Consider the following 19052-nt stretch of genomic DNA (forward strand, 5'->3'; position numbering starts at 1 on the left):
TGCCTGCGTCTTCTTTCCTTCACATTCTCTTCCTCTTCTGTTTTCTTCTTCGGCGCTTTGTTTCTTGACGTCATGAGGACGAGAGAAGAAACAGGTTCTGGAGCGGAGCAAAGAAAAAGGGAAGAAAGGAGGGAGAGAGTGGCAAGCGGTCGGCCCGCCGTGTTCGAGTGGGCGCGCTCCGCCGGTGGTGTGCCTGGCATGCTTCACACTTGGAGCACTCGGTGCGCGCCCGGGCGGCCGTAGCCCGTACTGGGGTGCGCGCTCTCTACTAGAAAGCCATGCGGTGCTGGGTACTCTTTAACGACTGTGTAGTGCTTTGCACCTCAATATTTGACAACGACCAATGCGTGGAGGCCAAGGCATGCATGGGTTTCCAACGGCTATTGCACGGTAAGACTTCCTGTTCATTGTTTCTGTTTATAGCTTATTCGCCGTATATTTGCCTTCAGTATGCGATACTGACAATACAGCATTCAATTTGGTCTGGCGACGAGCTATGGGTTGAGAGGGATGAATTCATGCGACCTCGAAGTGAGCTTGATGCTGGCACAAAGGGAATTATTGAAGAACCCGTAAGGTGCAATTGGTTCGCAAGAAGCAAGTGATCGCTGTTATGAATTGCAGTTAATCTGGGATATGACGAAAAGCTTGACGGCAAATAAAAAAGTAAATGCAGGAAGTGAGTGCCATTTTCCCCCTGGGCAAAGAAGAGGAAAATGAGAAGAAGAGGAAGTTGAGACGTGCCTCAGTGTAGAAGAGGAAGTGTTTTCCGGTTCTTCTTACAGTTGGTAGTGTGCGCGTGTGCTGTGTATCTTCTCCTGTGTTTGTGTTTATTTGCGCCACATATCTGAATACGATGATGCACCAACTTGCCCCTCAAGCTGTTATTTTGCAGAGTTTAAAGTTTAATTATTTACTTAGGCACAGAGGTCCGAACAGTGATAATTCTCCCATCCACGGCTTTGCACTTTTAGCAGACAGATGGGAATAAAGAGGTGTTATCATGTGTGGTCAGACAACGCAATAGTAACTTCTCTCAGCAAATCGCATTTTTCTGTAGTTGCTGCTACTGCTTTTTGTTTTGGATGCATGAAAAGCTGGGAGCTATTAAAACTGAGTATGAGGCTAGTTAGTTATTTATTTAGTTCGCACTCCTGGGCCAGAGTAAAAGCCAGAGTCGAGCGCACTCCTGTTCTGCGCCTCGGTCTGGTTCACTGTTTCAAAAAACTATTAGTTCAGCTCTTGCATCTGTTGACAAAACTTTCTGCACGGAAGACTTGAATAGAACATTAATAATTGCAACGAACATTGCTGTTAATTTTTTTACGGTATTTCGTGGAACTGCATGCAAACTGTAGAACTTCAGACGTTTCATGGAATGAGTTAAAAGAGGGTGGAGTGGCTGTGATTGCTAAAACGATAAAATAAAAGCAGAACAATGGAACGTTGGACAAGGTAGTGATGTGAGATACGCGCATGTCAATTGTCAATGTGCATAGTATTTACAGCGGTTTTGTATATATGGTAGCGAATATTTCGCTCGTTATTGTATTACAGCACTCGAAAACGAAGCGCACCGTAACAGATAATTTATTTGAGAAGGTTATATTCACATTCGTGCTAGAACATGACGAAATTTCACTCAGGTCTCTCGAGATGTTATGCCATGTCTCAGTGCTATGAAGTTCGGCCAACACAAGGAGCAATACAGGCGGAGCCTTGAAGACAGTAACAAAACTTTAGCAATGCCTCTAGAGACATGTATCTGGTATCCAAAACTGTACATGCGTAGAAATGCAATCGAGAATTTATTACTTAGGCCATACATAAAAGTTCAGTTCATAACGCACGCTGTAAAAGGGATCCATCTACATGGTGATGGTTGTGGAATTCTGTGCAGTTATTTAGTAAGCGAGACATTCGAACTGAAGTTAGGTGGTATGTATGTATGTATGTATGTATGTATGTATGTATGTATGTATGTATGTATGTATGTATGTATGTATGTATGTATGTATGTATGTATGTATGTATGTATGTATGTATGTATGTATGTATGTATGTATGTATGTATGTATGTATGTATGTATGTATGTATGTATGTATGTATGTATGTATGTATGTATGTATGTATGTATGTATGTATGTATGTATGTATGTATGTATGTATGTATGTATGTATGTATGTATGTATGTATGTATGTATGTATGTATGTATGTATGTATGTATGTATGTATGTATGTATGTATGTATGTATGTATGTATGTATGTATGTATGTATGTATGTATGTATGTATGTATGTATGTATGTATGTATGTATGTAGATGCTTGCTGAAGTGTGTCACACGTATATATGTATGTTCGTGTAAAATATAATACAGTGCACACGCCCGTGTCAAGAAGCAAAATCATCGTTTTATGTGACATTCATTTAGTATAAAGCAGTTACTTCTGGCAACATTCTTCGTAGTGTTCACAAAAATGGCCCCTGGCATTTGAGATGAAACCAGGTTCAAGGTACTTTTATACGTTCTGACAGCAATAACAACAGGAAAATAAATGAAGCAAGAAAAGTTTCCAGCGTCCAACTTTTAAACCAAGCGTTGCAAGAAATAATTGGATTCCTTCAAGGAAGTTCTGACGTCTCATGGACGTACGCCGTTCTCGGTTAGCTTGACGCTGTTCGTGACCAACGGTTAGGCTTTCATTACCCTATCGAGTGGTTTGCTCTTGTCCAAGTACACGGGCACTTTATAATGCCGAGGAGCAATCATTTGAGAGAAAAAAGCAAAGGAAATATATGTTCACCATCTTCTCGGAACGGTACGGTCATCTTGCTAGTTTTCCTATACCTTTTTGTTGCCTGATGTGATGCTTTTTTCAGTTCTTTCTTCTCCGCCCTTGAGAGCACTATTATCAGTTATAATCTCACTCCAAATTTTGACTGGACGATGATAAGCATATATTTAGGCTAGTTGTACTTCAAACGCGCCTCTAAGGCCACTCGCAACTCGTTCTATGAATTATTCATGTGACGACTTCGAGAAGCTCTCTTCTTTCACACGTGCCTCAAAAGCAAGTGGTATGCATGAAATAAGTGAACATACGCACACAAGAAGCACGTCCTTCTGGAGAATGCTCACGTGGTTCCGCGTTGAATACAGACATAAACAGAAGGCGGAATAGCAACATGCGGGCACACAGAGCATATCTTCGTGGGCTTGACAACCTTTTTTCGACCCTGAACTGAGCGCTCAGAGATTATAATGTACGGTATCCTTACAGCTGATATTTGAGCGTTTATATTCGCATTTCCTGCAACAAACGCCATAATCAAACTTGCTTTCCGTGTGCTGGGACTAAGGCCAGCCATGAAGATTGCGAAGTAATTCTTGTTATTCACGGAGCTAGGTAACCCAGCTTCATACAAGGGTGCTTTTACTGACAATATGACGTGTTATACGACGGCCTAGCCCGGTACCAAAGGAACCCATGTTCTTGCACCAGCTCTGAGTTGCGAATGAGCCGACATCTCGGTCAGGCACTCGACCGCGACGTTAGGATGTTTGCTTAAGCGCAAACCCCCGGTGTTGACAGGCACTTTATCAACTGGCGTCTAGGCGCAAGGTAAACGCAGCGTAGCGCGTCGGCAAACAACACCTCCTGGCAGGTGTTTTCCGACAGCAGCGACCCACATTGGGAAGCGTGGGTGTGAATTACGGGGAAACAAAGGAGGTTCTCTACCGGCGGTTTTTGTCGGGACATGGTTTCTGTATTCCATACAGGTGGGAATGATCATTCGCGAAGTCATAATCATCGACCTTAACATGAAACGCGAAATACGCGAGTGCAGCAAACACGTAATGTCCAGACCTGGCGTTGAAGCCTGTAGAGAATATTATGATTATTCTATATTTTTCTAGGTGAGCTATGCACCAACCAGAAACAAAAAAAGAACATGAAAAGAAAAACATAATCAAAGAAGCTTATCATAAATAACGTTTTACCTATTAGCAGAAATAAACCTGATTTCTTTGTCGGATAAAATACCTGATGGTGCGCTGCTAGACACGATGTTAACTGCCCCAATTATCTCTCTTATGAGCTCGTCTCTGTGATGACAGATGACTTCACATTCATCGAATTATGGATGCCAATGAAAATATTTTTTGCAATGAGTCGCTAAGTTGCCTTTGACACCATTTTTTAAATCGTTATTGTGTTCACGCAACCGGTCATTTAGACATCTGCCCGTTTTCCAAATGTAGTACATATTGTCGCACTTAAAAGGAATGGAATAAACCAGTTTCTTATCACATGGAAAGAAACGGTTTCAATGTTTTTTTTTTTTTTTTTTTTTTTTTTTTTTCTTTTTTTTTTTTTACAGATAGCTGTTTTTCCTTGTCGAGGGTTAGCGCTTCTGCAAATCTTGGACAGCTTCTCTGGAGCGGAAAAGATCACTTTCACCTCTGCGCGGCCCATGATCTTCTTGAGGTTATGTGAGATAGTGTGGTAATAAGGAATAACGACAAAGTTTTGTTTCTTTTTCTTTAATTAATTGTTGGCTGCTTAACATCCCCATTTTGACCGGTGTTGATAATTGTCTGTTTCTGAATGTTTGGGGCAACTGACTGCTTCCATTAGCCCATTAACCCATTAACCTATCTCGCTGTTTTTCAAAGCTATATTGCATACTGTGTGGGCAGGATTTTCTGAGGGCACTCGAAAAACACAAGGTGGCTATAGCACACTTCATTATATTACAGCAAGCTGAATGGTAAGGAAGCAGATGTTTCTTATTCCAGGGTTCATATGACCAACAAGTGTGTTGGATCCCAAAGTGAAGCTTGATGTTATATTTCATTGCCAGGTGACACGTCTCTGATCGAGAAATGACGAAAAAGAGTGTGTCGCGCTTGCTTGTCTGCACCGCTTTAAACGTTCCCCTCGGGCGAAACCCCCTGGCTTGAGTTCTGCTTTCGTGTCTCGCTCCCTGGTCACAGAGCACGTGACAACATCAAGGAAATGAATGCGCTGATCCTCTGGCAACTCATGTGGCAAGCTTAAAGGGGACATAGAAAAACAAAATAACTTCTGAACTTCCTGAATGGTTGTGTGAAAGGAGTGGCTGCGCTTGCTTATGAAAACCATGTAGTCATCGTCATATCGAGCAGTCTTCATCAAGGGGGCGTCATCAAAAAGTGAATCCAACGCCCTGTTTACTGAGGCAAGGAAGATAGAACTTAGGACAGGTGCGATGCAGGATTCTATAGGTATTCCAGTTTTTTTTTTCAGGTCTTCCCAGGAGCAAAACGTCTGAGAGATACTTAGATAATAGCTTAACGAAAGCTTGAACCGGAATCTCTGAAGCGTTTTGGAAGGCAGTGCTGCCATAAAAATCTATGCTGTCTTCAACACACTGAAGCAATTTGTCCTGAGGAACAGAATAACAAAGGTCCTTAATATCAATAGAAAAGGCCATAAGAGCTTTGCTTTTATATGCTTCAAGAAAATCGGTAACTTCATACGAACTTTTGACGAGGAAATGGTCATCTACAGTCAGCATTTTCAGCTGAGCTGTCAGAAAAAGGAAAAGTGACTTTTGCCATGTACCGTTATCACTTTCATTTTCTTGAATTACCCAAATAGCAATTTCCAAAATTTTAGCGGTACTAACGAATTTTATGATAGCTTTTCAATTGGAGTACTCAAGCCGGCGATGTCTAGAGGAGATAATTTTTAGTGTAATTTTCAGGGTTTAACGTCCCAAAATGATCCAGGCTATGAGAGACGCTGTAGTGGAGGGCTCTGGAAATTTCGACTACCGGGGGTTCTTTAACATGCACTGACATCGCACACAACACGGGCACCTGGCTTTTCGCCTTCACCGAAAAGCAGCCTCTGAGGCCGGAATTCGACCCTGCATCCTTGGGCACAGTAGTCGAGCACCCTAACCCCTGCGGCGCTCAAGCGGGGAGGAGATGATTTCATTCTTTGTAAACTCCATAAATTAGGCACTGAAGTGCTAAGATGCTAAGGTAACGTTTGACAGCAAACCGAATATCTCCTCCATTCATTCCTTGTTTCCTTCGTAGAAACAAAGAATAAGATAATACTTAACATGAAAATCATAAGTAAGGTGTCAATTGTATGTGCATAAATAATGAGCTAACCAAGGTGAAAGGAGTAAGACTTTATCATTTCGTCCTATTTCCGTGTATTGTGAGGCTGTACGTAATATTATAGATGGGCTTAAACATCAAGTTAGATCTCATTCCCGAGCGACAATAGATTGCGCAAAACCCGAAACCGTCCGCAGAAAGAAGAGAAACAAAACATGCCTCGTGCTCCAGTCAGGCGTGAAGATAGTGGCAGAATATCCAGCTTCATAGCTGACCGGTTTTCATAATTGGATGCTTTCCAGGGCCGCGTACGTAGGTAGATTTGCGTCACATCTAGTCTTCTTATAACTTTCACCGAGTGCCTGGCCAACGTCATGGTACTCGCATCCAAAGCACGTTTTGTGACACCGGGGCATTACAGGTTGGCACAAAGGCTTGATTATTCACATTAAAAAGATATTCACCAAATTATTTGGCGAGCTTAACTACCTCATGATAGTATTCGCAGTGAACACAAAGGAAACGCATAGAGGCTAGGATGTGGGCTGTATCAAGAGCTCTTAGTATCCAGGGAGTCCCTATACCAAGGCGCGCAAACCAGCTTTACACACGCCAATTTTACAAGAAAAATTTACGGTGCGTAAGATACGTTAGACGTTTTACTTAATACGTACTTCACGTCCTAATCCCTTTCGAGACTTTTACTCGGCAAATAAGGGTTGGCAGTATCGCGCCAATTCGGAAAATGCATAACGCGTCCACCATGAGGAATGTTTTCTTGAAAACTGTTGCGCCCTTGTACACTGTGTTTTATTAGAGACAGCACTGAAACTAGACGTATAAGGGGCACTACTAAGCACGTCGGTATTGGAAAGACTGCAAAGACATCCCGGTGATGCTTTCCGGCTTCCGTGACGCTATTCGTGCCCCAAACGTACGCATGAGAGACATTTAAACTTTGCGCGACCTTCCAGCGGGAGAAGCCTTGCGTCATTTCAAGAGTAAGATTTGGAAACCTGTTTATTCATGACATTCCGTACTGAAAACTCATTTGTATTCAGCTTCTGAAGCCAAAAAAAAAAAAAAAAAACAGAGACTCCAGGAGTGCTTCTGTCATGTGAGTTCCTCATGTCGCCTTTCGGGTGTTTGTGCAGTAGAATATGAGGAGCACCTGACATATGTAAATTAGCTTTGGTTTCGCCATTGTGTTTCCCACGTCTTGTGTTTCCCCTTCGATTTCGGCGTCAATTAACTTCGCGTCAGTTTTCCGGACGACGTTCGCCTGTTAATTGCTGAGGGTGAAAGCTAAAAGCATTTGGCGTAAATAACCGACAGTCATCGAAACGCTGCGGATTGGTCCAGTCAGCGTACTTCCACTCCGAGCGATAACTGGGAACAGCTACCTGCAAAACAACGCGTATACAGAGGCGGAACCAATGCAAGGAAGCAAGCGAGTCTATTCTTCCCTTGCACATTTCGCTAGTGCGGACGAACCTAGCTGCTTCGAGACGGCCCGCAAGCCGCGTTAGCGCCACTGCAGCATGTCTTGTTGCTGTGCTCTTGCCACATCGTAAAGTCCGCGAATGTTTTCCTTGCCTACTTCTTTGTGCCTTGTTTCGGCTTCGCAAAAAGGGTACGACGTTGTTTCTGTCTTTCTCCGCCACCGGCGACCTTAAACACATTCCCCATGCACCACACGCGGCTCTTTTTTTGGTTCGCGTCTGCTTTGTGTTAGAACGGGGTCGCTGAGTTCGTTCGCCGAGAGCAGGTTGGAAATAGTTTCCACCGAGATCGATTACCTTTAGTTTTTCCTTGTTATCTTCCTATTCTTGCACGTACTCGTCTTCTTGGCCCTTCTATCCTCCCACATGTCTTCCTCTTTTTTTGCGCTTTCTACATAGTCTGATGAGCCACCGGCCTCTCTAGAGCAGTTCTTTGTGCGGCACTGACTTGTCGGTTTTAACGCAGCGTCGCACGAACGAGCCGCGTTGCTTCACCTTGCAAAGTGCGTGCAGTGAGTGAAACACTGGACTGGGTCGTCAGCCGCCCAGAGATAGAATTAAGAGAGACCTTCACTGGAAAGCCTAATGTGCTGTTGACCGAAGCCAGGTGCGCAGGCCAACCAAGATAGTCCAGCCTGCTGATAACGTGTCTGTTTTGCGGGTGTAGATATTTAATTCAGCCCCCTTTGGCTGGTACATCTTTCCCGCAGCACTGCACAACTTTGGAGAACGGCGTATAGGACAAGCAAGAGCATCACGTCTCCGTACTGAATAAATCACGAGGGCAGAAGGGCTTAGACAAAGCACGGGAAAGAACTAGGGAGGCAGGTGCGCAGCAAAATCGATGCAAATGGAACGAGATGCTGACAGAGTAGAAACTGGCGTTTAGATCTGTAACATTGGTAATTTAAATATCGGTTAGGGTTCCTCGACTCGGCAGACAGTAAAAATATATAAAAGGGTCCCACTTCCTCGCCTGCGTCTGGTTGTGTAGAAAGGCTCTGCCTAAATCTCTGCCGCGACTGAAAGCGACATAAAGTATAAAGTATAAGTAATACATTAACTAATAATATTTTAATACCCCGCCGGGGTGGCGCAGTGGTTACGGCGCTCGAATACTGTTCCCAGGGACGCGGGATCGAATCCTGGCCTCGGCGGCCGCTTTTCGCTGGTGGCGAAAAGCAAGGCGCCCGTGTCCTGTACGATGTCAGTGCACGTTAAAGAACCCAAGGTGGTCGAAATTTCCGGAGTCTTCCACTACGGCGTCTCTCATAGCCTGAGTCGCTTTGAGACGTTAAACCCCACAAACCAAACCAAACCAAACCAAGCGACACTTTTTTAAATTGAAACCAGTATCTTACAGAAAGCAACTCAACCGGTGAAGGTGCTGAGAAAGGCGGGTTGCGTTAGTGTTTAAAATGCGGTGCTGTTTAGAAACGTATGAGAGATACACGACAAAGTCTCTTCATTGCGAAGTTTTTCAGATGGACCAGGGTTTGCGATGATTGCTGGAGAGCAAGGCTACGGCTCCGAGGTTTCGGACAGAAACGAGGTGGGGGCCGGTGTGTCTTCCATCTATGTTCAGAAGGATAACTGTTGCCAGCATTGACGAAACGCAGAGCGCGCGCTCTCACACACGCTCTCAAACACGCACGCACGCACATGAACGGGCGCGTACGTAAGGACAAATAATCAAAGCGAATAAAAATGCGGTTAAGCACGCAACAGTGGAAGTTTATGTATTATGGTTTCTTGTCAAAGACTGAGTATCATGTCGAGCCTTTGAATGTTATATTTTGAAGTTTCATTTCTTTATTTGCTTGCCTAAATTCCGCTCGCGTCTCTGCTGGTCTTAGCACGCTTGGTGTTTGTCAAGCTTGAGTTTCGTGCATTTCGCCTTGATTTATACGCACCGCCTTTTTTGTTTCCCTCGTTCCACCTTGTTCGTTTTGGGAGGCTATCGTACGAAAAATATTTCAACGTCCTCGCAAAGCAAGTGCTCTCTTTCCGTACCGTAAACTGCGCTTAATGAATTAAGCGTATGGAAGCCTTGTTTCCCGTGGTACTTACTGCTTTTTTTTTTTTTTTTTTTTTTTTTTTTACTGTAGTGAGATCGTCGCCAGATGCGTGTTGTTCACAGATCAGTATTAAACAATACACTTATCATTAATGATTTAAGCCTAAAATCACGGGCATTCCTCTGGCAGGCCATAGTTGACAGGTGCCTTGACTGGGCAGGGCACTGATTGGTCAGCGGGCAGTGTGACGTCACGAAATCACATGACGTGGCCAACTCCGAGTCAGACCTCCACGTAAAACATTTGCATGACTTGGCTAAATCGAGGCTTTATATCTATGGGAGGTAGTCTTGAACAAAATGGGGTATACGACCGCATGCAAATGCGTGTGTGAGAGATAATGGGAGAAATTGATTAGTAATTCATCAAGTAGAAAGGTGAATGTAGGCGAACGGGGATTCGCTAGGGGAGATGTAGACGGGAGCCAATAAGGCTGCCACATCATACCCTAAAATGTAGAGCATAAGTGTCCCTGAGTACGGCTCATTAATAGAGAAAATAAAGATAATAATCCTTTCTTTTTCGGTTGGCGGGCGGGGGGGGGGGGGGGCGATGTGGGAAGGGGAGGAGGGGGCTTGCAAGAAATTTGTTGAAACATCCCAGGCGAGAGAAAATATTGCCCACGAGCGTCGCCTTTTTCTTTTTGCCTCTTTTTGTGCACGTGGAAAGCAAGAGTTAATAATTGGCGTCGTTGATGCATTTTACACTGGCACCTCTTGGTGGCGAATGTTTGTGGCATCCCGAAAAGTAACCACGAGCCCCGACTAAGTCTCTTTTTTCTCCCGTACATTCAGGAAGCATTAAGGAAGTGCGGAGGGTCGTAAGCCTAAATACATCAAGTCCAAGCCTATGTGTGAGGAGAGAATTTTCCTTATCTTCTTTCGTCCACATCTGCAAGCACAGAATCCCAAGTTACAAAATTAAATTACATCATCTAGCCCACCTGGGGATCTTTAGCACACGTTAAAGATCCCCAGGTGGTCGAAATTACTCCGTAGCCCTCCACTACGGTTCTCCTTTCTCTCTTTGTCTCTTTCCACTTTCACTCCCACCTTCCTCCTTTCCATACGGTGCGGTTCAGATGTCCACAAAGCAAGTGTGACAGATACTGCGCCTTTCCCTTCCCGTTAACCAATTATTAGTATTATTATCATCTAGCCCAGCTTGACGCTCTGCTAGATGATTTGAATGTCATTCCAAAAATGCAGAGATTCATTTCAGCTCACCAGCGTACTTGAAGATGCAGCCGTTAAATGCATTCCTATATTACAACTATCAGAGATACCTCAGTGATCTGTGTAGAGGTGGGCGTAACAGCAACTCGGACATAACGCATGTTACAGATCTTAATGATTACGTAATCAATTAACTACTAGAACTTTCTAAATGAAATAAGTTATATTAAAAGGCAATATTACACTTTGAAATTGAAGGCTGTCAACATGAAAGGTGAGCTCCGTTTTAGAATTTCCTTATTCGGCAATGTAGCTTGAAAGAATAGAACGTGAAAAATTTGCCTCTGAAAGCTTGTTGAGTCTGATTCCACGCATTGAATATTTACAAAATGACACTACTGCTCAAAATATCGCCGCAAAAAAAAAAAAAAATCTTGTTAACGGCTTCAATATGATGAAATACACGAATGACATCTGTATTTGATGCTTAAAAACTACAAGCAAGATAATTTTTAAGATATGTCATGCATATAACTTCGGTATTTCTAGCGAAATTGCAGATTAATAACATTTAAAAAAGGAACTCAACTTCGATGCGGACGGCCTCCAATTTTTTTTTCAGTATAATGCTGCACCTTATTATCTAAACAAAAAAACGTTGATTCGTTATTTTAGTTAACCGTCTATTCATTAGGCTCTCTAAGGTAGGTGCATAATTTCCGCCGTTGCTTTACCGCCAAGCTGCACAGATTGCTGCGACGTATATACACACACCTTTTAGAATATAAGTTTTTGCACAGAAAAGAAAATTATGCAGTTGAGGGAAACCAGAGAAGAGACAGAAGAAATAATGCCATTGGGTCCTGCCATAATCTTCAAGTGAAGTTTTGGCAAAAGTACCTACGGGCCATTCACAGCTTCCTTTTTTATATTTAGTGCCCCAGTTTTAATTAAATTTACCCTTTATTTGCTGAATTAAACCTTTCACAAAGTAGGTTGCGTAGTACATAGTGCATGTTATTTTGTGAACGAATTTGGCTCTGCAGTAGCAGCGGCCTCGCTCAGCCGACTCCAACGAGATGGAGCGTAGACTATGGCTTGTGTCTCATACCAGTGCCACGTTCCAGTCTGACCCTGCCAGCCAAAGACAAGAAATAGCTCATCGTTACAGTTACCAATTAATACTGCCATCATGACGTTAACAGTTAATTAACATTGTTAGTAGCTCAGCAGCCTTCGTAAAAGGTCAACGTACAATTCTTCTTACCTTTTCACTCCTCTGGCTGCTCGACAAGAAACAAAATTTTCTTCTGCAATAAAACACGCACTAGGAGCTTACTTTACGAAACTAATCCCTACATACTTCATTCTGCGGCACTGTGCGCCTGATTGGCGAGCTGGCCTATTTCAAGACGCAAACACCTCGACCTCTCATATAACCATGCACACTTGCACCTTTGTGAGGAAACACCTCGGTGGGCGGAGGACGCTATATTCGAAAGGTAAACCAAGTGTTCTAGTATACGAGGCCACTCGTAACTCTATGCCATAGGCTAAGCACGATATTATTTTGCGTTGAAAGTTGGACGTTCTCTTCACTGCAATGTTACTGGATTTTGACCTCTTCCATAACAATGCACCGCCAACTAGTCAACAAAACATTGCGCATGATCGCAAAGTGACGGCAATTAAATTATGTGCTTTATGCCACATATTAACAATCGGAGCGCTTGGTTTTGAAGTTCAGACGTTGCGGGATGAATATGAAAATGCGCCTGTCGCGCTCCGCTTCTGAGTATCCCCGCCAAGGATAAACACAAAATCATGAGTCTGTTTATGTAAGCCAAGGCGCCTCGATTGGTTAAAGTATTTCAAGAGCACTTCAAAGTAGCGTCTTTTGCCATATATTTTCGTACTGTTCCGCCAATTTTTGCCAACTTTTGCAGCGTGTCTGTGCGGGAGTGAATGTGTGTGTGTGTGTACTTGTGTGTATAATTAAACAATATGAAACTGTTGCAACTGCCCAACAAAGTTGTTGAAACCTGACCTACGAGGAAGTGTTGGTAGAAGTGCAGATAAATGGGAATAGTTCCTAGAGTAAGGAGAGAAGCTGTAAGAAATGGGGACATGGAATTTGGTCGTGGTGAGCCATTCTCTCGGCACAAATAACCGTTCCAAAACAAGATTACATCTTCTGCATTGTCACATCATTGTTACAGAAATATAACTAGTAAGTCAGCGAAGCAAGCACGTTTCTTTTTTTTTTATCACAGTTGTTTGACACGCGTGGAAAAAGTTTCTAGTGCTTTAATCCAAGACACAATGTTTGAGTTGTCTCTAGGCTATACTTAAGCTCCGGCAAGATGAAAACTCAAATTTAAACCTCTAATCTTTTCTCGCCGGCAAGGTCGTGTGAGGAAACTGTTTTAGAGGGAACGTGTACACAAGTACACAATCAAGAATGTCTGTTTACTTTGATCAATGGGTTTACGTGCTTTCAGAGCCCAACCAGTGGCTTTAAAATCGTCTCTTTTTGAAATAAACGCAAAAACATCCGCCGCAAGGGGAGAGTTGATAAAGAAAAAAGAAAAACAACGTGCATGCTACGGTCTGTGGGACTTTAGGGATTTTATCCCGATGTCCCGCAATCAATCAAGGTTAAGGCTACCACCCAAGTTTTGTGTTTCTTTTTAATTCTCGCAGAGCCACACAGGACTCTCGACGTGAGGACGAGATGACTGAGAACGGCCTGGAAACTCAGCGCGAAGCGCTCATCACAGTCACCCCTCCTTCCCGTTGAGTATGGAGACCAACCGAACAATCTGCAATGCCGCCAAGTACAATGCCAGCCGCATAGTCTGGGTATCCGCTATACAATGCTCCCTCGCTGTCGTGGCTCTCCTCGGCAACCTGTTGGTCATTCTATCCGTGTGTCGTTGTGCGCGCCTTCGGACAATCACCAACTACTTTGTGCTAAGCCTCGCCTGTGCCGACTTGTTGGTGGCCCTGAACGTCCCCTTCTACGACGCCTTTTACTTCATCGAGCGAATGTCTTGCCACCGGAGGCTGTGCCTCTTCCGGTACTGGTTCGCCACCTATTCGACGGCCTGCTCCACTTTCAGTCACCTGGGCGTTGCCGTTGACCGTTACGTATCCGTGGTCCACGGCATATCGTACTACCGGCTCATGAGGTATCGGATGGCAGTCGGCTACATTGTGTTCGTGTGGATCTTTTTCCTACTGTACAGCCTGCTTCCCTGCATGGGCATCGGCGATGTCAAGGACTACCCTCTGGGCCTCGACGTTGTGCTGGTCGTCTGCGATCTCAGCTACGTCTACTCGCGCGTCTACATACTGGTCACAGCCGGTATTTCGAGCATTGGCACAGTGGGGACACTTGCTTTGTATTTCTTCGTGTTTCGGGCGTCGTGGAAGCAGATGAAGGCGATGACGTCCAACAGCGACGCACATCACCGGGTGCGGCAAGAGGCCAGGACAGCGTGCACCATGGCTATGGTACTGGCTGTGTGCATCCTCGGATATGTGCCGTATTCCGTGATCATACTAATTCCATTTTTCGTCGGGCCGAACACTAGTTTGGCGGTGGATGTTAAGCCCTACGTCATCTGTCTATTCTTCGGAAAGTCTGCTCTGAACCCGGTGATTTACGGCTGGAAGGCAAAAGACTTCAGATCAGCTTTCCGGGAAATTTTGTGCCCTCGCAAACAGAACTGTGCAAGGCAAGAAAGGGAAAACAGCGTTTGATAGCACACCCAAATGGTGACTGCAATGTTGAGTGAATGTTCATAGCTGCACTGCAGAGTGGACATGAGGAAGTGTACTGTTTTTTGTTGTGCACATTATGCATGATCCTTAAAATAAGGAATGATTGAAAACATCTACAACTATGGGTGAGGCTTACCCTGACAACGTTGATATTTGCATTACATAATCATGGATATTTTAATGGCTCTAATTGAGAGCCAGTCATAACCTCACTCGCGCATCAACGAATATGAAGCGAAAACATGGTGTAACATTGCGACGTATCGTTTAGCTGCACGCTGAGCTTTTGTTAGATATGTTTTGTCAGTTGTACCCTGCATCGAATAAAGTACGTCTATTTATTCAGTTTAGGGCTATGTCGGCTTGTAAATAATATGGAAGAGGAGCGACATGCGTTCAGCCAGATAACCATGACAAGTTATACTGCCTGATCCATTTCTTTTCCTTTAGCCATTTCCTGTTATCGAATGTGAATCCCATAAATGAATGAATGTGAATGTGTGTATGCTTACATGACTAAGCATATTGAGGCACCACTTCAATAAAAGAATAGAAAAGAAGTGCATTTAATTGAATGAGCAGTGATTTTTATCTACCGTAACAGACAGCAATAAGACTGTCACTACCTTTCGCATCGGCGAGGTGGAAGTTTATACATTTAAGTTACACTGAGCCCATGCAGAAGTTTTTAACGGATGCATTGCTTGAATCTGCCCATCGCACCCATACCTCGAAGCCACAAATGCTACGGCACTTACATACCATCTTCTTTGGCTGCAAGCAATATTAGATGGGCCAGTCCCTTTAATTAATGACCTTCCACATCATCAAGTTAATATATCTTGACCTAATCGCAAGATTGGTTTGGGATTATAGAGTTTAACGTCACAAAGCGGCTCAGGCTATGAGAGGCGCTTTAGTAAAAGGCTCCGGAAAGTTTTACTACCTGGAGTTATCTGCGCTCCACTGACCTCGCACAGCACACAGGTGGGTCCACAGCGGCCAGGGTGAATCAAATCGTAAGATGGATTGAAGTAATTATGCCAGTGTTAGTTTTCTTGCTACCCAATCCATACGTGCTACTTGTGGCCCCTATGCCATGTCTATGCTGGATAATGTTAACATAGATATGCCTTCTACTGCAAACGATGGCTTTTCGCATGTAGCGACACACAGAAAAATCTTTTATCTCAAAATCCCTAACCGTACCCCTAGCCCTGACAGCGTCGGCCGCCTACTGGAAGCGGGGTAAGACGCCGTAGCGGCCCCCCGTACGAACCTACTTTCTCCATTCTACCTCGTGGTGTATTAGGTTTAAAGCTCCGAAGCGACTACGGCTAGTAGAGGGATCCGGAAATTTCGACCGTCTGGGGTTCTTTAACGTGCACCGACATTGCACAATACACGGTCGGACGCCTTGATTTTCGCCTCCAAAGAAAAGCAGCTGCCGGGAGTCGATCCCGCATTCTTGGACACAGCAGTCGAGCGCCCTAACCACTTCACCACCGCGGAGGGGCCCTGTTTACCTCGAATGGAGGAGGTGAAACTAACAAAATTAACAGCCTGGTCATATCCTATACTTTTGCTGAACATAAGCAAGGTCCCAATGTATAGACTAGAAATAACGCCTTACACAAACATTCATAGGACATGCCTTACTTTCCAGGCTCGTGTATCAAGATAGCATACTTAAGGTCAGTCAGACTATTGACGTTCCTGGTGACATACGAGCGAGATTCAGTGGCTCATTCCATGGCACATGCACCCACAAATCCACAAAAGAAAGAAAGAGGCACCATTGAAAGCTGCCGCCACCAGTGAAAAGTGCTGGTAATCTAAGCTGCACGTATACGTAGACGCAGCCAACTACTCAAACCATTCTAAGAGGGTAGTAAGTCGTCGAGTCTATTTACCAAGGGCTCTCCAGTGGCATTCTCAAGTATGGAGCCGTTAGAATATCCCCTCAATCTAACGCATACAGGAACCCAAAAAGGAATGAGTGGGAGGCTGAGCTGTTCCGCGAAGGCCTGCACGACGAAATCCATTTGGTCGACTGGGATGCATGCGCTGGAGCCGCAGCCGCTGAAGCCCCGGACCAAGGAATTCAAGGGGTGACCTCAACATCGAATTGTCTTCAGAGTCAATAAAGTTTTCCTCGTTCTCTCCATCTACCCATAGAGTAGTGAAATCTGTTAATGTTTTTCCGTATTCTGCATGATGTCGTTTCTGTGCAGTACAATAATCTCTTGCTAGAAGGTTTGCTCTGGATCCTTAAAAAAAATCTTAGTAGGCGTATACAAGTGCCTTCTTGCTGGCTTTTGTCCCATCATACTCTTGGTCCTTGTAGCTGAAAAAATGGTTTTCCCGGTTGTGTGGTGCGACAAAACATCGTGTAAAACTGCATCGTAACCATGAAAAAAAAAAGGAGATTCGATTGTCGTTAGCACACTATATGCATATTAACGGCAGATTGAAATCTACCATTGCATCCCTTCACGTAATTAATAACATTTTCCTAGACATTTCGCAAATCTATATACCTTATTCAGCAACTGACCTAATTTGCGTGGATGCAGTTACGCATAAAAAAAAACGTTTGCTAGCTCATAGTCGGTCTATAGCTGTTATCGACTGTGAATGCAATGTTTATTTCTGGGTAGTTGGAACGAAACGAGTTATTAGTTTCTGGTGGTGCCGATCATGCCATAGGACGTTGAGAGGATCTCTAATAAGAACGGTAAAGATGTATATTCATGGCCGGGCACATAACCGGTACATCCGTATGCACTCGATCTCCAAAAAACGTTTGCTAGCTCATAGTCGGTCTATAGCTGTTATCGACTGTGAATGCAATGTTTATTTCTGGGTAGTTGGAACGAAACGAGTTATTAGTTTCTGGTGGTGCCGATCATGCCATAGGACGTTGAGAGGATCTCTAATAAGAACGGTAAAGATGTATATTCATGGCCGGGCACATAACCGGTACATCCGTATGCACTCGATCTCCAACCTCGCACGGAGGTGTTTAGGAAAGGAACTTCGGTCGATTTTTGCATTGCGCCCCTGCTATCCGTCATGTGAGCGCCGTTCGTCCTCTAAATGTACTCTTAAGCACTCAGAATGTGCGCAATAGTTCTCGCATTAGTTTTGCAGTGTGCTGCCTCACGTTATCCCCCCTTTAAAGTTAAGTGAACCCGATAGTGCAGGTATATTTAACCAAGTATGTACAAAGGTTCTTACATTATATGTGTTTTCCCCGAGGACGCCCACTGCTTAGCGTAAGGACGCTACTGCAATGGACGATACTTTGTGAACTCAATGAGATTTCTACTTTATCTCCTTGCAATCCTTCCCAAGCGTTAGGTGGCTGTTCAACCAGACAGTAACGCTCATGAGATAGCAAGCAGTTTACTACTGATGCGAATCTCAAGATATTACCGGTCAACCAGAGATAATACTGAGAAAGCTATTGAATTTATGCTTGATGATTAATTTGATGTTTTAATTCTGCAGATTCCTTTACTTTAAGTCGAACCTTTACACAAATGATAAAATGTTTCTAGAGGATGAAGTGGTAGGCGTCGGCGGTCGAAGGTATACCGGTGACTGATTGAGCAGACCTCTAACTCGTGAGTTGAGAATGTGACCATGGCATTTCTGGACGTCAGCTGGCTTTGATTTAAACTCCGCCTCCGCTTTTTCCTTTCGCTGCTGCGTGATTTATCGGATAGAAGTTGTGTGTAGGGTGGGGTAGGCGAGGAAGGGGTGGTTGGAAGTTCTAGAGGACACGGTTTTGTAAGGTGGTGCTCCTGGATGGAAAAGATGGATCGTAGGTGGCGATTGGTAGGTTTGCAGTGCTGTGAAGAGGAGACTGATGGGTGTCACTTATTATGGGGTGAGTGGGGGAGGGGGGGGGGAGGCTTCACGCTTAAAAGGCTTGATACAGATGACGTTTACAGATTTTGATGCTGGTACTGCTTTCGCTTTAAACAAAAATCAATATTGCCATAACGAGACGAACAGAGAGCATTTAGCTTTTAACCGTGCTAAGCAGTCCTTAAATATAAAGTTTATGGCTTGCAGATACATTTGTTTTCTGGAATATTCTTTCTTGCGGCACACTGACAAAAAAGAGCAAGCGTTTTATAGCTATTGCAAGGCTATAAGACCATGCACACATAAATTTTTGATACTAATGCCCAGGGTGAATTCGAAACACGCTTTCCTCTCATTAGAGGACATGAGCCTAGTGGCGCCATACTTTGTCAACTATACGAACAGCTGCAATAGCCAAACGTCTCGGAGTCAATACTGCACGTCTTCAGTCGCATTACAGTGCCCTGCTCACGAAAGAAACATCTGAGTTGGACGGAGTTTTGGCCGTAGC

At 44.1% G+C, this 19052-nt stretch overlaps 2 protein-coding genes across 2 annotated transcripts in view; one reads left to right on the forward strand and one right to left on the reverse strand.

Moving 5' to 3' along the window:
• Positions 1 to 19052, reverse strand: part of LOC146208324 (uncharacterized) — a 79039-nt gene that overhangs the window by 50976 nt on the left and 9011 nt on the right. The gene's annotated exons all lie outside the window — the stretch shown is intronic.
• Positions 251 to 14718, forward strand: LOC146208328 (adenosine receptor A2a-like). Its single transcript, XM_084587247.1, has 2 exons — positions 251 to 390; positions 13583 to 14718. Exon 2 carries the CDS (start codon positions 13682 to 13684, stop codon positions 14642 to 14644), a length of 963 nt encoding a protein of 320 aa, XP_084443373.1. The 5' UTR covers positions 251 to 390; positions 13583 to 13681; the 3' UTR covers positions 14645 to 14718.

The sequence above is a fragment of the Amblyomma maculatum genome, chromosome 1 (genome assembly GCF_055883805.1).
Source record: "Amblyomma maculatum isolate TAMU_Amacu chromosome 1, ASM5588380v1, whole genome shotgun sequence".
In the NCBI taxonomy this organism is placed as follows: domain Eukaryota; kingdom Metazoa; phylum Arthropoda; class Arachnida; order Ixodida; family Ixodidae; genus Amblyomma; species Amblyomma maculatum.